This window comes from Folsomia candida, unplaced genomic scaffold (assembly GCF_002217175.1).
Source record: "Folsomia candida strain VU population unplaced genomic scaffold, ASM221717v1 Fcan01_Sc004, whole genome shotgun sequence".
In the NCBI taxonomy this organism is placed as follows: domain Eukaryota; kingdom Metazoa; phylum Arthropoda; class Collembola; order Entomobryomorpha; family Isotomidae; genus Folsomia; species Folsomia candida.
This window is the reverse complement of record NW_019091196.1, coordinates 4,545,631-4,568,314: the sequence shown is the minus strand read 5'-3', so window position 1 is coordinate 4,568,314 and position 22,684 is coordinate 4,545,631. Positions and strand designations below refer to the sequence as shown.

General features: G+C 33.7%; 4 protein-coding genes across 5 annotated transcripts; 2 read left to right on the top strand and 2 right to left on the bottom strand.

Moving 5' to 3' along the window:
* Nucleotides 1-416: 416 nt before the first annotated feature.
* LOC110849297 lies at nt 417-3,572 on the top strand. 2 transcript variants are annotated; one of them, XM_022096699.2, is made up of 7 exons: nt 417-725; nt 808-951; nt 1,014-1,424; nt 1,504-1,771; nt 1,849-2,039; nt 2,108-2,343; nt 2,475-3,572. In XM_022096699.2, the coding sequence occupies exons 2-7, from the start codon at nt 825-827 to the stop codon at nt 3,240-3,242; spliced, it is 2,001 nt and encodes a 666-aa protein (XP_021952391.1). In that variant the 5' UTR covers nt 417-725; nt 808-824; the 3' UTR covers nt 3,243-3,572. The 2 variants fall into 2 exon arrangements, with proteins under 2 accessions (XP_021952391.1, XP_035706725.1); XM_035850832.1 differs by having other exon boundaries at nt 417-741.
* Nucleotides 3,573-3,870: 298 nt separating this feature from the next.
* On the bottom strand, nt 3,871-7,021 carry LOC110848149 (NAD kinase 2, mitochondrial). Its single transcript, XM_022095288.2, has 7 exons — nt 6,875-7,021; nt 6,560-6,790; nt 6,206-6,398; nt 5,709-6,136; nt 5,225-5,484; nt 4,974-5,162; nt 3,871-4,844 (listed from the first exon to the last, which is right to left on the bottom strand). The coding sequence occupies exons 4-7, from the start codon at nt 6,071-6,073 to the stop codon at nt 4,207-4,209; spliced, it is 1,452 nt and encodes a 483-aa protein (XP_021950980.1). The 5' UTR covers nt 6,074-6,136; nt 6,206-6,398; nt 6,560-6,790; nt 6,875-7,021; the 3' UTR covers nt 3,871-4,206.
* Nucleotides 7,022-7,238: 217 nt separating this feature from the next.
* LOC110848152 (dynactin subunit 5) lies at nt 7,239-8,564 on the top strand. The gene is made up of 4 exons (XM_035850833.1): nt 7,239-7,423; nt 7,487-7,674; nt 7,828-7,939; nt 8,009-8,564. Exons 1-4 carry the CDS (start codon nt 7,376-7,378, stop codon nt 8,201-8,203), a joined length of 543 nt encoding a protein of 180 aa, XP_035706726.1. The 5' UTR covers nt 7,239-7,375; the 3' UTR covers nt 8,204-8,564.
* Nucleotides 8,464-22,349, bottom strand: LOC110848151 (gamma-glutamyl hydrolase A). The gene is made up of 7 exons (XM_035850987.1): nt 22,304-22,349; nt 12,126-12,143; nt 11,739-11,847; nt 10,885-10,935; nt 10,559-10,800; nt 9,708-10,046; nt 8,464-8,718 (listed from the first exon to the last, which is right to left on the bottom strand). The coding sequence occupies exons 1-7, from the start codon at nt 22,347-22,349 to the stop codon at nt 8,597-8,599; spliced, it is 927 nt and encodes a 308-aa protein (XP_035706880.1). The 3' UTR covers nt 8,464-8,596.
* Nucleotides 22,350-22,684: the final 335 nt, after the last annotated feature.

The window sequence follows — 22,684 nt, the reverse complement described above, 5'->3', positions numbered from 1 at the left end:
ATTTATGCTGGCCTTCATCTACTCTGTTATTACGCTTAAAAAATGTGAGAAATTTTAAAATTTTAAAAATTTTACAAGCTGAGCAGAAAGCTTTACTCGTAAATTCAGAATCTATGATGCAACTTCTACTCATTTATTATGCTTATCCTTAAAGTGCATTACAAAATTGACAAATTTTCCAAATTTTTGAAATCTTCCTAGAATTTTTTTGACCAAATCACACGTCTCCCTGCTTTTATAAACTGCGGCTTTTAAAAGGATATAATATACATTCATCACCACGCTTAAACGATGTTCGTATCGATAAGTGAGGTTATCTGACGGAGGATATGAGGGTGTTTTTTCCTATCGTAATTTTTGTACAGTCCTTTCGTGTGCAGTTGAGACGAGAGAGACCCGACAAATCGAAGCGGCAAGAGTGGTGGTATTCTCAACAGAATAATAACAAAGACAACTACACGAGGAATTGTGGTATGTTTTTTTGGATAAGAAGAGCTCGATAAGGGGTAGAAATTTGACTTATCGAGTGGTTAAGTCAGGACAAGCCAGTTCGTCAGGTCACGGGACGATTGTGCGGTCGTGCCAAGTAAAAGAATTGTAAACCTGACCTGTTGCTGACTGATTGATTGAGCCGGTCGAGTGTCGAGAAGACTGACAGTCCTTGCCTGGTTTTAGATAAGTGGAAGGTCGATAAGGATAAGACTTGACAAGCGGATAACTCGGAGGTACCGACTTTTTGTGGTGTGGGTCAGATTTCGCAAAATATTTTGCATGAAATGATTGATTGCTAAATATTTTACTGTTTAGATCTGACCAAAGAAAAAATGGTTTCTGGAAACTATGCCATTGACGGAATGCCACTTCCGGTCCGTGTCTTCCACCGTGAAGTCGGTCGGGCGAGAAAGCAGGTCCCCGCGATGAGGGGAGGAGGTCCAGTCGTGTCATTTTTCGGTGAGTAGTTCTAAACGTTCTAAATTATTCCTCTTGATAACCAACTTATCTTCTTTTTTCAGACGTCATGCAGAATTCAATGTCCTCACTTTCCTACACGTCCGACCAGACTCAACTCGTCCAACCAGATTCGACTCCCACTGGCCAAATCCCGATTTACTGTCTCGCCAAGTATGGCCCCACCTCGACCTGCCTGCTCATCGGGGATGAAGCTGGTGACCTTCATCTCATCAAAAATTGGTTCAATCTAACGCCACCGAGTATAAATTATGTCGACTACACGCCAACGTCGCTGCATATCGCGCAGAACTCTGGCGTCACGACGATACGATGCGTAAGGGACAAGATCTTGGTAGGAACGGGGTCCGGCCACATGGGCGTTTTGGCCATTTCCAATGATTCAGAGTTCGTCGTCCTTAACAAATTTCAAGCTCATTTCAAAGCCGTCAAAAAAGTGGATTCGTTTTATGGAGGTAATTGACTGGTTATCGATTTTTGAACGGGCTTAATTTTAATTGATTTCTATTAATAATTTTAATTGTTTTTTTTCAGACGTTATCGTCTCGTGCAGCAAGGATAACAAAATTTGCGTTTACGACATTCGCATGAAGACTGGAAATCCGGTCAACATTGTTCATGAGGTGCACTCAGTTCCAACTCAATCATCCACCGAGGGAACAAGTCCGTCTTCTGCGGGTGCTCGTGGGAGGGGACGGCCTTCGAACAGGGCGATCAAACAGAAGGAAACCACGTCCAGCTCAGTCTCAGATTTCGTCTTTTTGGACGAACACAGAATTATTTCCGCCGGAACGTCGGACGGGTAACGAAATATTCAAAGCTTTTTTTAAAAAATTCTGGATTTTCAATTTGTAAACATTTTTTTAAAACGATTTTCAGTCGCTTGAAAGAGTGGGATCTCCGCCTGAGTTACAAACAGTTCAAGAAATGTCACCCCGTCCAAATCATTGAGTATCCTAGTCTCTCCAATGTCCGTGGGTATAGCTGCCTTCATCTCGCCGGCTCCAAACTCTACGCATCCTCCGCCCACTTTGACATCTTCAAGTTTGACATCCCCAGAATGGAGTGTGGTACGTGACATGAAGGCAGAATTGTCCATTAATTATCAAATTTTAATTAATTAACTATTTATTTTCAGACATGACGTTTACTTCGCCCACAAAAATCTCAAACTATACCAAGATCGATGTCAGTCATGACGGAAACTTTTTAGCCTGCGGATCAGACGAACCTCTCGTTCACCTTTTTTCCACCCGTCCTCAAAAACAAGAAGGGGAAATTTTGCCATTTAAATCGCTAAATCACGCTGCCATCTTCTCCGGCACGCTTTCCGGCGTATGCTGTCCGCTCTTTAGTCCATTTGATGATTACTCGGTAATATGTGTTACTTAATTAAAATTAATTAATTAATTCTGAAACAAATTAACTGCCTAATTGTCTCATTTTCATAAGTAATGGCAATTCGTTCAGTATTTGTTTCATTATAATTTTTTTTCGTCTTCTAGTTGACCACTGGTGGTGACGCCTGCATCGTGACGAAATGGACCCCCACAATCTATGTCCAATCATCCCGCGAGCTTGAGAAGGAGGCCCGCAAGCAAGAATTAGAACAAGAAAGTGACCAACGTCGAGCCCCCATCAAGACAGAATTCCTTCCCATAACTCGACCTCTTGTTCCCATCGCCAAAAATATCGACAAGGAAAACTCCACTCTACCACCACCACCACTTCCTCCTTCTCCCGTCAAACGTGAACGCGTCTGTTTCGCCAAACTCGACTCCTTTCCAAACTATGTCGTCGATGGGATGCGTCTCCCACACGTTTGCCCTCCCAAGCTCAGAATCAAGTTGAAACCAAGGGGTGACACTGCTCTCACCAAGTGGACTTTGACTCCCATCGCGCCACTCAAGGTCTCCACCGATAACGATGCTACAACCCCGCTGCCCCAAGAAACAAAGGCGACAGACACGGTCGCGTCGCAACTAAAACTGCAAACTGCCAAGGATAAGACGCCCACGCGAAGTAGTACCACTAACAAATCTTCAGCTTCACGAAAACGCAAAAAGTTCTGTGATGAGACGCTCTCACCGAAAATCATCACGTTCTTTTCACCCATCGCAAAATCACAGGAAGCCTCGTCGACAACCTCACCAACAACTTCCACGTTGGAGAGAGTACAAAATGACACGCTGACCTCACCGGTCACCTCGCGTAAAATTCAAAAGACTGACGACGACAATAATGATGTCGGAAAATCATCGTCATCAGAATAATAATTTCCGAGCTTAGTTAATTCAGCTTTACTTAAATACTCGTCATAGAATGGCATCCTTGTTTTTTCGTCGCTTAAAAAAATCTCACATTTTCATGTTTCCTTTCTCTTTAATTGCTTGATTTTTGAACTGCTCTTAATTGTGAACAGTTATTTATTACTAATTTAATACCTTTTGAATGCGACAAGCCTGTAATTTGTATAGTTTGTTTTGAGTTGTGACGTCGTAACCTGAATGATAACTAAGATGCTTATTATCTAAACAAATACCTGTTATTTATGTACAATTTCATTTAATTTCAGATTAAATACAAATCTATGGTTGAAAATTTTTCTAATGTCCCCTCAGAAATTTTCATTAACAATATGTATCCATAATTTCAGCTTGATAAATATCATTATTTCGAAATTTTGGTGCGGATTACTTCACCCACCTAAATAACCCCCCACTGGTCAACTACAGATGTTGCCCAATTTCGAACTCATTCAAGCCCTTGTTGAGATACGTCTTTTAACACCAAGTTGGTCAAAACTTGGTTCAGTGGTTCGTCCAATGACAGACACACACAGACATACGGGTTCCATAAGCCCTGACTCGGGCTAAAATAAAACGTGTGTATCATTCATTGTACAATTACAATTATTTATTCATCTCATCAGTCATAATAATTTCCCACATTACATATACAAAGTTATAGTCAATATTTGCAAATATATGTAGCTTTTCCTAAAATAAATATCTTGCACTAATTTACTTATTAGACACGTATCACATTATTTCAGAATAACAGGAACAAAGACTCCTAATTAATTTTCGGTCATACACAAAAATACATTTCACATTCATCCCCACTTTTAGATTTGAACACGGTCAAAATCTGCGTCACTCATTTGCGAACTTTGTACGACTTTGTAAACTAGCTAATTCCCTAAAATTTACAAAGATTGACATGCTTTTCGTCCACTCAAATCCCGAACGACCTTACATGACTAAAACCTCCATTTCCACCGGTCCCCCCATTTCTGGTTCCCTCTTCGTCATCATCCTCCAACTCAACCACCGTTTTTAACGCATCTTCCTCAAACATTTCAAAGATGACAGTGGTCCCATCATTAAAGGAGAACGACAACCCTCCATCAATCACCATGCAGGCATCGAAGCACCTCGACTTGACCTCCATCCTCTGGGCGAACGATCTCGGCTGAATTTCAGATGCACACGGCAGCGTTGAATGTGACACGGGGTCACGAATTGTGTACAGCATCTTGCCCGATTCTGGAGGAAAGGTTAACGCTTGGTTGTACGCGTGTGTTATCTTGTCAACCATGCCTTCATTGGAGAGGGACGTTTGCATGGAGGCGATCTGACCTAACACGGGATTTGCCTGCATCGCCGCGAGGTCACCTTTTAATTCGTGATCGACCAAATTTAACACTTCTTGCACCGTTTGGCGAGAGATTTTTGAAATATTGTGACTCCACGAGGTCGACCCGGTCCCAGTCGCGATGCAGATGCCGGCATTCTTTGTTTTTATCCTCTCTCCGTGTGGTGTCGTGTCGGTGGAGACTTCAAAATAGGAAACGCGAGCGGAGACGCATTCGCCTAAAGAGAAAAAAATATAAAAGTTAGTAATATATTTCTGCCCCTTTTTTATAAAACATGTGGAGATTTTTGGAATCATCGTAATTTTACGGAGTTTATACAGCGAATAATTTTAATCTGTGAGCGTACCGAGGTAAACCTCGTTGAGTGCAAGGACGGGGAGGGTACGAGTTTTTAGTTTGGAGTTTTTGAACTGTTCGTCCCCCACGGTGAGCGGGGTGGTAGGAACGGCTTCTTGGAGGCATTCGAAAAAGCGGTACTCGGGTTGTGATAGCTGCTGATCGTGCAATTCAACGGGAGAGTCGTACACAGATTCGCCTAAAGAGATAATTAAAACGTCAAAATTTGCACAACTTGCCAAAAAATATCATTTCTCTTACCAATCATCGTGATCCTCATCCTCTTTCTTAGCGTCCATTTGAACTTGTTTTGAAATAGTTTATTCACCGCGTCCTGCACGTTTATGGAGTACTTTTTGGCGAGACAGAGATAACCGATGGATCGTGTGGGGTCCGTATTAAAGCCAACAATGGGCTTTTGTCGATCCTGAATTCGACACGCGGCCATCAAAAATGTTCCGTCTCCTCCCGTCGTCACGATTAGATCGGCCCAGTCTATGTTCTCCTGGGTATAGTTGAACCTACGACGGCAAGAAATTTAATTACATCAATTTTGCACACTTTGCAAACGCAATTTACGCCACGTATCAACGCCAAAGTTTGTAATCTGTGTGTAAATTTTTACAAAATTTGCTATCGACCTCGTGCTAAATTTAACAAAATTGCACACAAAACTTAACAGATTTTCGACAAATCTTCTAAAATTTTCCGTAAAATTTACACACTAAACGTTGATTTTATTTACCTGCTGACCAGTCTTGTCTGCACGCCAAAGTCTTGGAACGCTTTGACGACACGGAATTCACACCCTTTGTGGATATAGTGATGATAAAGGAGCGTGTTGTAGTCAGAACCTCGCTTTTTCAAGAGTTGTTCCAACTCATGCTCGTTGGCGAGGTCGGGATGTCGCAGTTTTTCAAACTCGTAGCGACTCAGCTTTGTCAAAATGAGGACGCGCTTCGGGTTAAAATTGATCTCCGTGGAGGCATCGCGTGGGGATGGCGGCGGCGGCGTCGTCGTCGTAGAATAAAAACGTGTCGGCATTCGGAACCTCGTCGCACGACAGTTCGACAGCGCCGAAACAAGCGTTGAGACGAATTGAAGTCGCATATTTTTTGAGCACTTTTGAATACTTTCCAAAGATTTTAACACGAATTTAGAGTCGCTTAGAATCTGGAAAAAAAGTTTAAGTGTGAAAATTTTTGAACTTCGCGATAAAATTTGCATTATTGAGTGAGCTACCTTTCTTCGTCTTTTTTCCTAACTTATCAACCTTCTTATCCTTAGTTTTGCTGGACAAAAGGAACACAGCGAGGCTCGTTCTCCTTTGCGTTAACATCATTTTCCAAAGTATATTTTTTCCAAAGTTAAACAGGGAAACGGTACCAAAAATATCCCCCACTTGAAAATATACACCTTCTTAGGATTAGCTCTCCTATTTAATCAATAATTAAGAAAAAATAATTAATTTCTTTTAAAAAAATCCGATCCAGTCCTGTCCTGCAGATGATTGAATTGTGAATGAAAATTTACATTCATTAAATTAAATGTCAACTTCTTGTCAAGAAATTGCAACATAACCAACAAATTGCTCACCAATGATTACTTAAATATCATCATATTTCATTCCTTGATTAATGGCTGGATGGAATTCTGGACTCTCTGATGTGGTAATTAATTTACTCTCTGGTCCAGCGAGCGAGGGGTGACCTCTGACCCTGCACCCGTCCGTCCACCCCAAGAATTAAGAAAAAGACGTAATCCTTCCTTAATTTACATGTTGATTAGTTAATCGCTCGATTATCTAGAGAGTCACTTCCTTCACATCTTCCAGAAACAAAATGAAAAAATTAAAATCAAATACTTCAATTAACAAATAAATCGTTTTTAAAACTATTTAATTAAACTTACAAATTAATTATATCCGTAATTGTTTTTTTAAAAAACTTGATTAATTAGTTAAGTGCCACAAAAGTTTACCAAACATCTAATAAATATTTTTGAAATATAAAATCTGTTCAGATTCACTTGTTGACATCAACCTCGTCTTCAAGTTTGGTTGCAGTCGTCTCATTTTATTTTTTTCTCAAAATGTGCAAGTTTCCATTCCATTTAATGATACATTTTTTCTCATAATCTTCATAATTAAATCGTAATTTAACTTTATCTGTAACTCCTAGTCAGGTAGGTATTATGGACCAATTGTTTCCCAACTTTTTCAGAAATTTCAATTCAAAATTTCTCAGACAGATTGATATACCGGTCTCATTTTTACCTCATTTCTTGGTGGCAAGTGGCAAGCAAATGTCTCACTTTGCAAGCTGATTGATTCACTGGTTGGAAATTTAATTACAAATTATTCAAAGTAATTAATTGACAAGTTGTTCTCGGCAAGTTTTTAATTGTACCCACATGGAACTTCCCGACATATTCTACGACCGACCGGCCTACGTCGAAACGGTAACGGGATCGAATTCAAAAACTTCAATATTTCTTGTTAAAATCTTAATTACTTATTTTCAGGCCTCTGGGAACAAAGTCAGTCGAAACACGGTGCTTTGTGGGTCACAAAATATTGTCATCAATGGAAAATCAATCGTTCGAGAGGGGGTAATTATTCGTGGAGATTTAGCCAACGTTCGAATCGGGAGACAGTGCGTTATCAATAAGGAAGTCGTTATTCGGCCCCCTTTCAAGAAATTTAGTAAAGGGTGAGTTATATAAGTAAACAACCCCCCAATTAATTATGCAAAATTGGAACTTTTGTAAAAATAAATCGCAGCACAAAATCTGTAAAATTTCGGAAATATTGCCAAAATTTGCTATATAACTTGGTCAAATTTAATGACTAATTTTCTACACAGGGTCGCCTTTTTTCCCTTGCACATTGGCGACAACGCGTACATCGGAGAGGGTTCCATCGTCAATGCTGCCGTCGTTGGGTCGTACACTTACATCGGGAAGAATTGCATTATTGTAAGAAACAAAAAATAATGTCGCCATTCCCGATTTTCTTTCCTGATTAACGACTTTTTTTCTTATCAGGGTCGTCGCTGCGTACTGAAGGACTGCGCCATGATTGCGGATAATACCGTCCTCGCCCCGGAAACGGTGGTCCCTTCGTTTTCCATTTATTCTGGATCGCCCGGCCTGCACACGGGCGACCAGCCCGATTGTACGCAGGATTTAATGATTGAATTCACCAAAAGTTATTATCAACACTTCAACCCCAACAAGTGATATACTAGTCAGTGGGATAATTAATTAAGTAAATAATTAACTAATTTTAGTGGGCGAGGTGCTTCCGGATAATTAAGTATCTACAAATATTTCGCAATTTTGTACACTTTTCTCTAAATCTTCTTGTTCAAAAAGTATGCATAGACTTTTTCAATCTTTTTTTGGGGGAAATTTTGACCAAAATTTACATAAATAATTCTATCATAAAGTTACATTGGTTAGGTAATTAGTTAATTAATTAGAAATAATTAAGATTTTCATCGTACTGCCCAATTTTATTTATTCGTTCTCATTTTGTTTACAATATTTTTCTGTTTGTAAATGATACCAAGTTTGTCGAAAATATACCAATTTTTCCTAATTTTTCTGAAAAATGTGTCCAAATTCATGCATTTAGAAGAAATATTTTTGTATAAACGTGGACCCATCCGCCCCCACGAATTGGGGGGAATAATTGTAAATCAGATATTTATTCTCTTCCTCTACCGTGGCGAATTTGTGCGTGTTTCGTCTCGCTAAAGTGGGGAGAAAAAATAGAATCTTCATTATTAATTAGTCACCTCTTATTAAAAAAATAGCATCTCATTTTATGATTTAGTTTACAAATAACTGATTATATTACATTATGCACTGATCAAAAGCTCATAAAATAATCTGAGTACACTTTTAATTACTCAAATTAAAAATCATTTTTCGGGGTAAACATTTTACACCCAAAATTTTGAATTTCTCTAATCATTTTTAACGCAAACTTCTAAAATCTTGATAAAATTTATGAAAAAATCAAGAATATTCACGCAATATTTTTGATCCACGCATAAAACTATGAACTTTCAGGTTTTTTTGGTGCATTATAATTTTTAATTCAACTCCATGAATTGCTTTGTACTCTAATATTTTTTAACTTTTACGTCTATTCTTGTCAACATTTTTGGAAATTTTTTTATGGGGGGGGAATTTTGATTGTTGTTTAATTTTCATTGTGGAAATTCTACAACGACTCGAGGGAAACCTAATTGTACTTGAATATTGCTGAATATTTGAAAATTAGTTTGCAGGAGTAAACACTTGAAAATTATTCAAATTATTCAAATCATGTTTAACGCAAAAATTTAAGTCTTCCTATTTCAGGAACAGTTGAATCCCAAAATTTTAATTTTAAAGCTCACTTATTTCGCTGCCCTGTTTCGAATTTTATGAATTATAAAATTCTAAAATTTTTGCGAAATTTTACAATTTGTCAAGTTAGTACGCCAGCAAAGCAATTTTCAAATATTGAAAAATTAACAAGCACAATTAGATGGGTTAGCTCTCTCTGGTGGTTATTACAGATTATTGCGAATCGCAATGTAAAAATTAATTACAGGACTGAGATAATTGAAAACTTTGCAACTTTTCAATTTTTGCGGAAACAAATTCCTTCACGTCGAAATTAATCCTTATTGCAAACTTGCGCCTATAATGCAAAAATTTTCAGCTATGGCGCAAGTCTAAAAAGCTTTACCTTGGGCGATGAAAAAATTGGCGAAATATTGTCCCACCGCGATCGCTTTGGCGGAATGGGGCAATTTTTCTTTTGTCGTCCACTCATAAATATTTTTCTCTGGGTGGAACTGCACCGCGTAAAATGGGTAGTGACGATGGGCCACGGTCGAAATGTAGGTCAAATTCGAGGTCGAGTCGTAATTGATGCTTAACGCCGAGTACGACTTGGACAACCCGAACGTCGTAAAGTTCTCGGGCGTGAGGCACAATCGGTGAAAGTTGGCTGTCAGTGGGAGCGACGATAACGAGTTTACGATCGCCTTTGGCGCAGAGGAAAATAGGTTGGAGGTCATCGTTTCTGAGTGGGATACAAAATCAATAGTTTTCAAAATTTGCAAAAATATTGTCGCAAATTTTTTACACAAGCTATCTTAATTTTTTAAAGGCATTTTTGTAAAGAGTTTCTCAAGTTTTGGATTATCTTACATATTGTTGAAAATTTCCTATTTCGTACAATTTTTGTGCAATTAATTACAATAAAAATTTGGAATACAATTTGATTACAATAATTTATGTACATTTTCATTCTTATATGTCAAAAATTGCACAAAATTTCGTACCTTAAAAATCTACACATTTAAAAAATTTACATTAATTTTGGTACATTTTAACTCACGTTTCATATTTCAAAAATTCTACAATTTTTGTCAATTTTACATTTTCATCTGCCTCTACATTCCCTGAAATTTCCCGTTAATTTTTTCAAAACTTATCTCCTCTAATTTCCTCATTAAAAAATGCCCAATTTCATAACATTTTTTGCTCAAGTTGTTTTCTTTCCTAATGTTTTCCAATTTTCAAAATATTTACCTTTCGTAAATTTCAGTTTTTCCACGACATTCCACGCGCCACAGGTCGCTCGTGGGTCGACGCCACCGTCCGCGTCGAGATACATCATCAACTCAAAGCCGAGACAGGTCCCCCAAACGGGAAAATAATCCCCCGCGTCGTTCGCCTCTTTCGCCAACTTGTACAAAAGACGCCCCGTGTCGACATAGCCCCCAGTTCCGTTCGTTGGGGAAAAGTATACCCCACCCCCAGGAAAAAGGACGCTATATTTTGTGCAGAAAAAATTCAAAATTTTTTCACAGTAATATTTTTGCCCCATAATGTGTACCAATTTTTGAAAAAAATACCCATTAATTTTGGAGAAAATATCTCGTACGTAAGACTCATTGCGGTTTACGCTATTTAGAAAAAAAGTTTCAAATTAGATAAGTAATTCAAGCTTTTGCAAAATTGTAATTTTTAAATCAGGGTAAAAATTAATTTGAGCTTTAATATTTTTTTACCAAAATCAAATTTGCAATATGTTGATTTTTTTAAATCATGTCTAAAATATTATTTGAAATTGTATAATAATCTAAAAATCCCTGCGTAGAGTAGCCTCATCTTTAAGAATTTATAAATAATGTGAAAATTCCAAATAATTCTGATTTGTCGTTCACATTTTACATTGTTTTACAAATTTGATTCCGATACATTTTGGAATAAAATAATTTACAATTTAAAAATAGTTATTTAAAATTTAGATTATTTTAAACAGTTGGCAGTAAAATTATTTTTTTTTACAAAATCAAATTTGCAATGTAAGTTCTACGTTGATTTTTTTTAAATCGTGAATTTCACCTTTAGCAATTTCTAAATGATGTGAAAATTCGAAAAAATTCTGATCTGCCGTTCACATTTTACATTTTTTTGCAAGTTTTAGAAAGTAAGTGAATAATTCGGTAAAATGTTCTTCATAAGTTTATTTTTTATCTTACAAACTGTTCCAGATAAAATAGTGCGCTCCATGATAATACTAAAATTTTAAGATTCTAAAATTTTAAAAATTTAACTAAAATTAAAAATGTTAATATATTTTTTTTAATTTTTAAATTTTAATACGAAGCATGTAAACTTATCTTTTTAAATTTAAACATTTGTAAATAGATCATTTTACCGAATTAATAATATCCGTGTGAGTTAATTTCTATAAATTTCTTACAAAATGGGGACCACTTGCGCTCCAGCACCTTCCACAAATTTCACGTACGAAGCCGCAATATACGTCTGATTAGAATTAGAATCTGCCGACAATTCCTGTGCTAGGATTCCTGCGAAACACAATTTCAGAAATGTCAATCTAAAAAGAAATTTCTAACTGAAATTTTTGAAGAGAAATTAAAATAAACATTGAGAAGTAAATATTTAATTTTAATTGCTCAATTTTTACAGTGGCGTTTAAACAATTGTGGAAATATTGTCAAGATTTTTATATGTATATAAAAATCTTTTATATGAAAATATGTAAATATCGAGGAAATACGTATTTAAATAATACGTGAATGTTTATCAAAGTACGTAGAAAGAATGAATTTTTCCCAAAAATTACCTTGTGAGTAGTAATTTACTAGTGTGTGTGCATATATATGTCAAAATTGCTAAAAACAGAAATTTCGACGCCAAATTAGCTTAATTTAAAATTTTAATTTCGCCTTTATAGTTGTAGAGATCGGTTAACCAAAATTTCGACCATTTCAGGAAAAAGCACATCGTAAAAATAACAAGAAGTCCAAATAAAAAGAATTTCGGTATTCATGATTTGTCTCAATTTTTATTAAACTTGATATTTTTGAAGTAAAATTAAAATTGAAATTATTTAAAAGCACACTTTGAGAAGCAGATATAAAAAACAAAATTAAATGCTCAATTTTTTAGCGTAATTTTAATTTTAAAACAATTATGGAAATATTTACTAGATTTTTGTATTTATACAAAATTGATGAAATATTTAGTTAGAGGTTTACCAAAAATACGATAAATATTAATAAATAGTTTCCAAAATCACTTTGTAATTTTTTATTAACGTCAAATCTCGACGCCAGATTAAGTTATTTAACCTTAAAATGCTTTTAATTGTAATTTTTTATTAAGGCTGCCTGGGAGCCAGGCACAAAAATAATTTCTTAAAAATGATGTTTAGGCCTCATTTTTGGACAGAATGGAAAACGGATCGGTAATTCTGTGGAGAAACCCAGTCCCCACAAAATTACCGATCCGTTTTCCATTCTCTCCAAAAATGAGCCCTAAACATCATTTTTAAGAAATTCACTCTCCCAGGCACGGTTAACGTCAAATCTCGACGCCAGATTAAGTTATTTAACCTTAAAATGCTTTTAATCCTCAATGAGTAAAGGTGATCTTGTTTCAATTTCCGAATTTTGAAAAAAAACTCACCATTTATTTTATGCCTTACATATTTTTTAAATTTTCAAAATTTCCATACGTACCAATAATCGGTCTCTCATTTACAACCCACTCCGTCTGAAGGCATGTTCCACATTCTATAAAAACTGAAATAATAATTTGAACCACCAAAAAAATTGAAAACTGAAAATTTCTACACTTCATAATTCTCTTTAAAAAGTTAAAACTTCTTTTTCACCACAAAACAAATCAACTTAAACGTCCAGAACGAAAACTAAAGTGTAAGAAATCTTCAACTTTAATGAGTCAACATTTCTCTTAATTTTAATCTTAACTAGCAAACGTTCAGTTAACTAAATATCTAAATATTTAATTATAGTGTCCAGTTTAAAAGTCCAGTTAAACTGGATTATTAAAAATCACGTGATCTTTGAGCATGTTTAACTACTGATAAATAATTCACGTTATAAACTTTCTGGAATTGATTACACTTTTAACTCAAGTACATAGAATCGATCAAAAGACACGATTTTTACTTCACCATGTTATTATTTACGACGCCTTTGTTGCTGCAAGCTTGTCCATGAATTTAATATGGAAATATCAGTTTTCATGAAACTGTTCATTTCATGGGAATTCAGTTAAAAAATAATTTCTTCAGATTTTGCTGCTTTCCGTTTTAAAGTAAATTTTAAATTAAATCCTTAACTGTACACCCAAAGCATATAACCTAAACGAAGATTTAATTATTCAACTCTAAAAAAAGCTTTATCTGGGATGAAAACATGACAAAAATTTCCAAACCGCTGTTTTATTTATTTACATATATTACTTAAACCGAAATTCTTATATTACAAATCTTGTAGTAGTTATTTGTAATTAATACAATTTTATGATGTTTTAAAAATTAATTTACTACTTGAAATCGAAAATGATAATTTACACTTATTACAAACATCCCGAGCGATGAAAAATATATAGTAATAATTTGATTAACCCAGACATTAAATTGTATGCAATCTAAATTACGAAAATATCAAAAAAAATTAAGTAGGTTTACAAAAATTTAAAAGTTTTCTGTCAGACAGTAACATCCAAGTTACATAATTAAACCTGAAACCTAGTACAATGTCTTGCTTTTCCTTACTGGCGTTTCATAAAACGAAACTGTTACAAATTATCATGAAAAATTTTCAAAGTATATAGTGCATCCAAAATCGGACGATTTTCTCAATCCCTATTTTACCAAACACCAGTTTAAAAAATCAGAATTTCCTACAATTTTTTTAAAACTGTAAATATACTTATACTCAGGTGGAATTTAAAACGATAAGAATTGAACCACAAAATTTGAAGAAATAACAAACAAATTTAACAAAATAAATAATTATTTTAGAGTTATTTCAAAGAGTTAACATGATTAGTAAAATTGTCAAGTATATTTTTAAATTCTTCAGAATTTTGCAAATGGCACGGACAAGTCTTTTTATTATAAATAAATTTAACTCTTCAGAGCAAAAAAAACATTACAAATTTTGTGACGAAGTAAATTATTTTCCCCATAATGTATACCAATTTAAGAAAAAATATCCGTTAATTCTGGAGAAAATATGTCGCACGTAATATTTACAAAGCAAGTTTATAACCAAGTTTGTAACGCTGTAATATTTTATAAATAAGACGAACAATGTGTTTAAAAATTAGTTTTAACTAAATTTATTCTTTTTGCAGTACAAGTTGTACGCAAATTTAAAAAAATGTTTAAAATGCTTAAAATAAACTTAAGAACGTTGGTCCTTACGTATGTCCAACTAATTGTAAGTTGTAAATCGATGATCATTTTGATTAGTTTTTTTTACGACTTTGCAAAAAAATATGTCTTAATATATAAATATTTATAAAAAAACGTTGGAAAACTCAATATCTAAACTTTGAGGTTTGAAGAACATATAACCGGAATTTTCCATCTTCATATATTTCTAAATAATGTGAAAAGTCGAAACTATTCTGATTCGTCGTTCATATTTTTCTAATTTGATTCTACTGAATTGTAGAACAAAATTTTAAAACACGTTAAACACAATAATTCTGAACTGTTGTTCCGATAAATACAGCTATTTTAAACTTGTCTTAATTCGAACACCGTTATTTTTTTAGCAGGGATAATAAAATTGTCAAGTGTATTTTGGGAGTAGGAATTAATATGAGCTAAAGCCTTGACAAATTTTGCATGAAAGTGCAAAATTTGTCAATTTTACAGCGTGTTTTCTCCTCTTCGGATGGAAATATCTCTGTCAAACATGAGCATTGGTAAACTAGTCTCAATCGATGACAAACTTAATTAGTATGAAATTTGCAAAAAACATGATCTCCCAATAGGCACGTTTAGCAGAGATTTTTGCGCCCGAAGAGGAAAAAACGCGTCTTAAAAAGTTTACACTTTCAAAATTTACTGGATGTTTTCCCCTCTTCGGATGCAAATATCTAGGCTAAACGTAGCCATTGGGAGATCGTGTCTTTTGCAAATTTCATACTAATTAAGTTTGTCATCGATTAAGACTAGTTTCGCTAAAATCCGTGAGCATACGTTGGAGACCTCCATTGTCAGATGATATTAAAGATCCATGTGGATTCAGTAAAATGGACACATTTCTGTCATAATAGGCGAAATAGATGAAATGAAAATAAAGGACAGTAAAATATTTTGAAAATTGTAATTCCCCTTTTTAAACAAAAATTTATTCCCCAATTTACTTTTAAAAAATGTCCACGTTAAACGCCGGTTATCGATAATGGATTTTATTTAATTGGCCAATTACGACTTAGACGACTTAGATTTAGTTGTCCCTTGGTCAAATATTAAATTTTGCTAAATTTTCACTTTCAAACTTGCTTTGGATTTGCCCTTTGCTCTTTGCCCCAAAACATCATGGAAACATGGAAAACTTCCTGATATAAAAAAATATGTAATTTCGTGCTTGAAACAAAATAATCCTTTGATTTCCAGATATTGAGACAATTCACGCAGTCATTGGTAACTTTATAAATCCGTACGCTTTGTAAAACAATTTTATAAACTTTTCACAAAATAACATAAAGATCGAAGCAAGTTAACAAAAATTTGCAAATTTAAATTTCTTCGAAATATTTGTAAAAGCTTCTAAATTTACAGAATGTACGGATTTTACAAAGTTGCCAAGATCTACGTGAATTACCTCAATAATTTATTTCTTTCAATAAATATTTGAAATTTAAATTTGTGTCCAAAATTTCTTCTGACTCAAATTTCGTATTTTTAAATTTTATCCGTAATAGCTTCGCCAACCTGTAAATTATTGCAAAATGAGTATTTTTAGAGTTTAGAGAAGCTAATCAAATCCCAAACTTTTCCAAAGTTACATAAATCTGCAATAACTTTTTCAACCCTTATTTTCTACTTAACAAAAAAAATATTACCAAAATAGGTAAACAAAAATACTTATTTTGTTAGTATTTTTTTAGATTTAGGCTAAAATCTTAAGCTAAAACGACGCGATGGATATTTTTCGGGAAGTTAATTCATAATGATTTTTAAAACAGATAAAGCACGCCTGAGAGGAAATCGGTTATAATTTATTTAAATTTACTTCAAAAAATACAGCGAAGGTTAAATTTACGATAACCTTCGTAAATTTACGTAGTTACGGGCTTACGAAGGTTGACGTGAGTTGCCTCTTTGTGCAATAATTTTTACAAACTTTTCACAAAATAACATAAAGACACCCTTGATCCGAGCAAGATCACAAAAATTTGTAATTTAGTTTTCTTCGAAATATTTGTGAAAGTTTGTAAGTTTACAGAATTTACAAAGTTAGCAGGGAGTGCGTGAATTCTATTAAATTAAAAAATTCTCACATGCCATTAAAACCTCGTTAAAATATTAGTAACTCCTTCACACAAAATTTTATACAGTAAAAAAATCCAATTTTATCTTCTTCCTCTCTTTTGTTAAGTAATTATTACAAAATAATAATAACTAACGAGCCCCTTAACACATCATGATTGTAAAAATACAAAGGAAAATTACACATCCTTCTCATGATTATTATTACCGTGATCATGAATGTGGCAAAAATTCGAGTCAAGATTGGTGTCAAGTTCTCCATTCTTAAAAAACAAGACGCACTCATCTTCTTCTTTTTTTTAGGAGGGGGAAGGTCGCTGTTCAAATTTTAATCCAAACTTCAACTCATTAAAATCCTATTCAGTCACAGATTAATTACCAATATGTCAAACTTTAATCGATAAGAGAGATTTTGAGGGGGGTGCGGAATGGATGTCATCAATTTCTTATAATGGTATGGATGCCTCCCAGCGTATGCTCTCAGATTTTTGGCCAAATTGATCATAAATTTATAAGTATGAAATTTGAAAGAAGACAAGGAGGCAATTCACGCAGACCTTGGTAAAATTGTAAAATTCGTAAATTCTGTAAATTTACAAAATTTTACTCATATTTCGAAGGAAAATTAGCTAATAAATTTTTGTAAACTTGCTCAGATCAAAGGCGTCTCTTTATTTTGTACAAGTTTGTACAAAAGATTATTCTATGAATTCGAGTCATACAGAATTTTAAAATTTGAAACTTTGATTCTTTCTGAGCAATTTAAAAGAAAAACAGAAAGTTTGCAAAATTATTTTATAAAACGCATGGATTTCACGAGTTATCAATTAAATTATCAACTGAATTAAATTGGCTATTAATAAATGATAATCAGTTTACAAAAGTTACACAGATTGCAAAGGTTTTTTTTTCATGATAACTTTGTACCTGAATTTGGAAAAGTTTAATGTATTACAAAAATGTTAAAACATTTTTTTTTAGTTTTGTTAAACCTAAAACCTAAAACTAATTTTATAAATTAGTGACACCACCAGTGGGATAGATGGGACCAAGATAGATCAATGGGGGGGGGGGGTTGAAGAAAGTATGAGGCGGATTAACGCCAACTTTATGTTTTTCGGAAACCTTGCAAAATTATCAATACTAATTTTACAGATAATATTGAGGTGATTTCGAATTTTTAAACAAAATAATCAGTCATTCGAATATAAAAACATGCATACACCGATTTACAAAGGTTTTACAATTACAAAGGTTTTAACGAATTTTTTAATATTTCACACTAAAAAATGAATTTACAAATATTACCTGAATTATTTAAAATAATTGCTTATAACGTTTAAATCTTGTCTTTCATAAATTTCCAAAATTAATTTATATTAAAATATGACGGAATTTAACGCCAGTTTTATTTACTGAAAAATTTATATGGAACAAAGTTCTTAGATAACGATAAATTTATTTTTTATGATTAAATTCATATACAGTTTTTAACATAGCAAAATTTTCCTGAATTGTTTTACAAATAAAAAATAATCGCCCATTAAAAACGTTCCGATTAAAAAAATATACCAGTTTATACACTGGTTGGATAGTTTTGACTTTTGAGCAAAATTGATTTATATGACGAAATTTAACGCCGATTTTCATTTTACCGACAATGTTTTAGGAAACGAATTTTCAATATTATGTAGGGTAACTAGATTTTATTTTTATATTGAAATTTATAAAATATTAATTAGTAAATGCAAACTTTCCAGAATTAAAAAATAATAATGCCTGAAAAGCGTTTTTTCTAATATTTCGAAAGAAGAATTACGTAGCATTTAAATTTTTGTAAACTTGCTCCGATCAAGGTGTCTCTTTATTTTGTAAAACTGTGAAAAATTATTTTGTAAAGGTTACACATTTTACGAATTACATACAAATGACTGCGTGAATTGCCTAGCAACTCCCAATGCAAACGCCTCTGTCAAACTTCCGCATTGGGAGATCGTGTCTTTTGCAAATTTCATACTAATTAAATTTGCGATTGATTGGCACTGATTTGGTCAAAATCGGAGAGCATACGCGGGGAGACGTCCCTTGTGAGAGATAGCTCTTTTCCAGAAAATCTGGTGTACCCTCTCAATTTTTTACTGCATCCTTCATCAAATGTTTTTAACTAGTATCGCATCATCATTAAATAATTCGTACTAAATTCACACACTAAAAAAACGACTCCTTCCAAGAAGTCCAAACTCAAGTGCATAACTGAAGGTCTGAATTCAGCCACGTGACGTGGCCAAAAACTTATATATATTTCTCAAAATCGGGATAAATTCATGTAAAATCCTACGCAAAAATTGTTCGGTTAGAAATAAATAATTAGTAAAAAAAAGTATACATGATTTAATTTCGAAGGAATTTATTTAGCGTGTGAATTTAACCCAAAAATAATTATTTATTTACATAAATTGTACAAAATTGTTGCTTCTTTTCGTTTAATTAATCAAAATTCCTCGCTTAAAATCTACAAGAAGCTAATGATTAACTTGAAATTTTTTCAAATTAATTTTCGTCGTTAGGTTTAGTCGAATTATACAAATGATTATTGTGAAATGGTTAAAGTTAAAATACAACATTCTCGGGCAATATTATCTATTTCATAATTAATTTCCGGATTAAAATTTATATCATAATCATTCCGGCGTTTTACTCTTACCTTAAATTTGTTCAACTCGAATTCAAAATAAATATTTAGTTAAAATGAAAATATACGAGATTTTATTTCGAAATAATTTTGCGTGTAAATTTATATTAAGAATAATTAATTAGCTAAATAAATTATAAATTGTATAAAATTGTTGTTCCTTTCCGTTCAATTAATAAAAATTCCTCTCGTAAAATGTACAAGACGAAATTGCATCTTTTTTTTTTACATATACTTATTTCTGGGGAACCAGATTTTATGATTTGATATGATTTTATTTGTATGATCCATTTATGATATATATATTTCATCAGGGGAAATTAAAAAAATCTTTTTTGTTCGTTTTAGTGTAATTTAAATATGTAAATGGCTTGGTTTGTAATAATTAAAATGAAGTCAAGAGCTTGAGACATATATTTCTATAAATCTTGATTAAAATTTATATAAAAGTCCATCCTGCCGGTTTGGCTCTACGATGAAATTGTTCGACTCGAACCAATTTTTAAAAAAATACAGGGTTTTAATTTCAAGGAATTTTACGCGTAAATTAAAATTAAAATTTTAAATCAGGAAAACAAATTCTGTATTTTAATTTTAAATGTATTTTAAACTTGCCGTTGTTTGTTAAATTAATAAAAGTTGCTCTTTCGTAGAATTAACAAGAACATGAAATTGTATGCTTTTATGCTTAACTAGGGAAATTTTTAAAATCCGTTTTCATAAATTTATGTAAATATGGTTTGTGTAACAATTAAAGTAAAATAGGTCAAGTGAATCTCTTCAATTTATGATCTACTTATTTTATTGGGGGATAAAATTTTTATAAAAATACATTCGGTCGTTTTACCTCTACGATAAAATTGAGCAGTTAGAAATATTACTGTTTAAAAAATATGGGATTTAATTTCAAAGAAATTTTGTACATAAATTTAAGCTAAGAATATTTAATTATTTAAATAAATTATTGAACATACGTAAATTGTATTTAAACTTGTGTTTTTTTGTTTAATTAATAAAAATTTCTCATAAAATCCACAAGAAGATGAAATTGTATTTTTTTATGAAATTTTGTAATCGATTTTCATTGTTAGAATAACTATTACAAAGCAGTTCCAAATCGCTGATCTAATTCTTTGCATTGGGATAAAATTGATATAAAAATCCATTTGGTCATTTCAGCTTTACATAAAAATTATTCAGTTCGAAATAAATAATTAGTAAAAAAATAGGGAATTTAATTACAAAGGAAGTTTGTATATACATAGTCCGACCATAAGTTCCCGTGAATGCATTTCCGGTGATAAAGCCCAAAGTATTAGAGCTATCTGATAGAAATTTTTGTGGATGAACAAGGTATTAATCTTGTTTAGAAATCATAACTTCGTTTTCACAATTTCCTCCACGGGCTTGTACACAAGACATAAGTCGTGGCGAAAACTGCTCGATCGCGGCACGCACGGATTTCCAGGGAAAAGCGCCAGATCTTCAGTAAGTGCGACCTCAGCCCTTCCACACTTGGGTGAAATTTAGAGCATACTTGTACCTATAATTTTGACCACCAGTCATAATTTAGGGGATTAAGGTCTGCAGATACTGAGCACCGTTCTACGGATGAAAAAAAGTCATGAAAATTCGTCTGAAGCCAGTTTTGGACAATTTTGCACCTTGCGCAGGAACAGGGTCTTGTTAAAAGGTCCAATGTCGATTTTCGGAGGGTCCAGGGTTCAGGTTATTAACGTTTGGCTTTAGGACACTCTGAAAATAATTCTTGGCTTCAACTTGTACCCTTTGCGGTAAAAAACAGAGATTTCATTTCTCCAGCCAACTTGCTCCCATGCACACCACGGTGATGACTTCGTATTGACTTCCGCATACTTAAACGGATGTCAGACTTCTGTACAACAAATATCTGGCCTTTTTTCTATTAAATTTTTTGCCAACGGTGAAAAGTCTGAAATACTTTTTGCACGAAAATTGGCGCGTACCACGATCAACCTGTGGCCGTCACGAGTTATGTCTTGTCTAATTGCCCGTGGACGAAATCTTGACAAAGAAGTTATGATTTCTAAACAATATTAATACCTTGTTAATCCATAAAAATTTCGAACAGATAGCTCTAATACTTTGGGATTTATTACCGGAAATGCATTCACGAGAACTTATGACCCCACTATGTAAGTTTGACATCAGAATATTTAATTAATTACATAAATTATTGACTATAAATTATACTTTTTCGATCAAGTAATAAAAATTTCTCTCATAAAATCTACAAGAAGCTGAAATTGTATTTTTTCATGAAAGAAGGGTACCTATTTTCATGGTCATTTTGGCCAAGCGTTTGCAAACCGCTAGAACCCCAATTTTTGCACCATTGCATAGTACAACTATCCATGTTGAGATCACGAAAAAAATAGCCTGATCCCTATCACCATATTTTTCCAATTGGCATTCGCATGAGCACGATTTCGCCCATTTTTGGGTCGAAATTGGGGGTTAAATGATCACTTTAAAAAAACAAGCGTTTGCATGATCTCATTTCGATGATGTTAATTTTGCTGCATAAATCAACTATCCGAGTATTTGGTATGAAAAAATAAAGATGATCCCTGTCACCGATTTGCCACAAAGTCGACTGGAGTTGGGTAACTTTGGGTTTGTGTAAAAATCGGTGCACAAATTCTTAAAATAAGGCATATTTTTGTTGTCATCAGTGATTAAATGACCAAAAAACAAAATAACAAACAAAAGCGGATGGTTTTCAACCAATGTTTACATATATATTTACATCTGCTTGGACATTCGCAAATTCCGTTGCGACAAGATTTCGTCATTCTTGAGTCCCAGCTTATCAACTCAACTCTCTTCTCAACAAATTCTTGTCGGAGAGCCTTTCGCCCGTGTCGACGCCACCGCGCAGCGTAAACCAGCAACAACGACCACCGGAAAACTTGTTTACCAGCACTGTCGCGGAGTTGGTCACTGTCAACTTAACAAGAGGTAAACGCGATGCAAATTATATTCGCCAGTCGTGATCATAATGTTTATGTTTTTAGAACGTCCACCGTGGCACGGCCTTCACGAGTCTGGACCAATGGGGAAAAATCGAAGACTGCGAACTTTAAATGGGAGAAAAAGGCGAGTGGACCTTTCCCATGTTAAGAGCGCC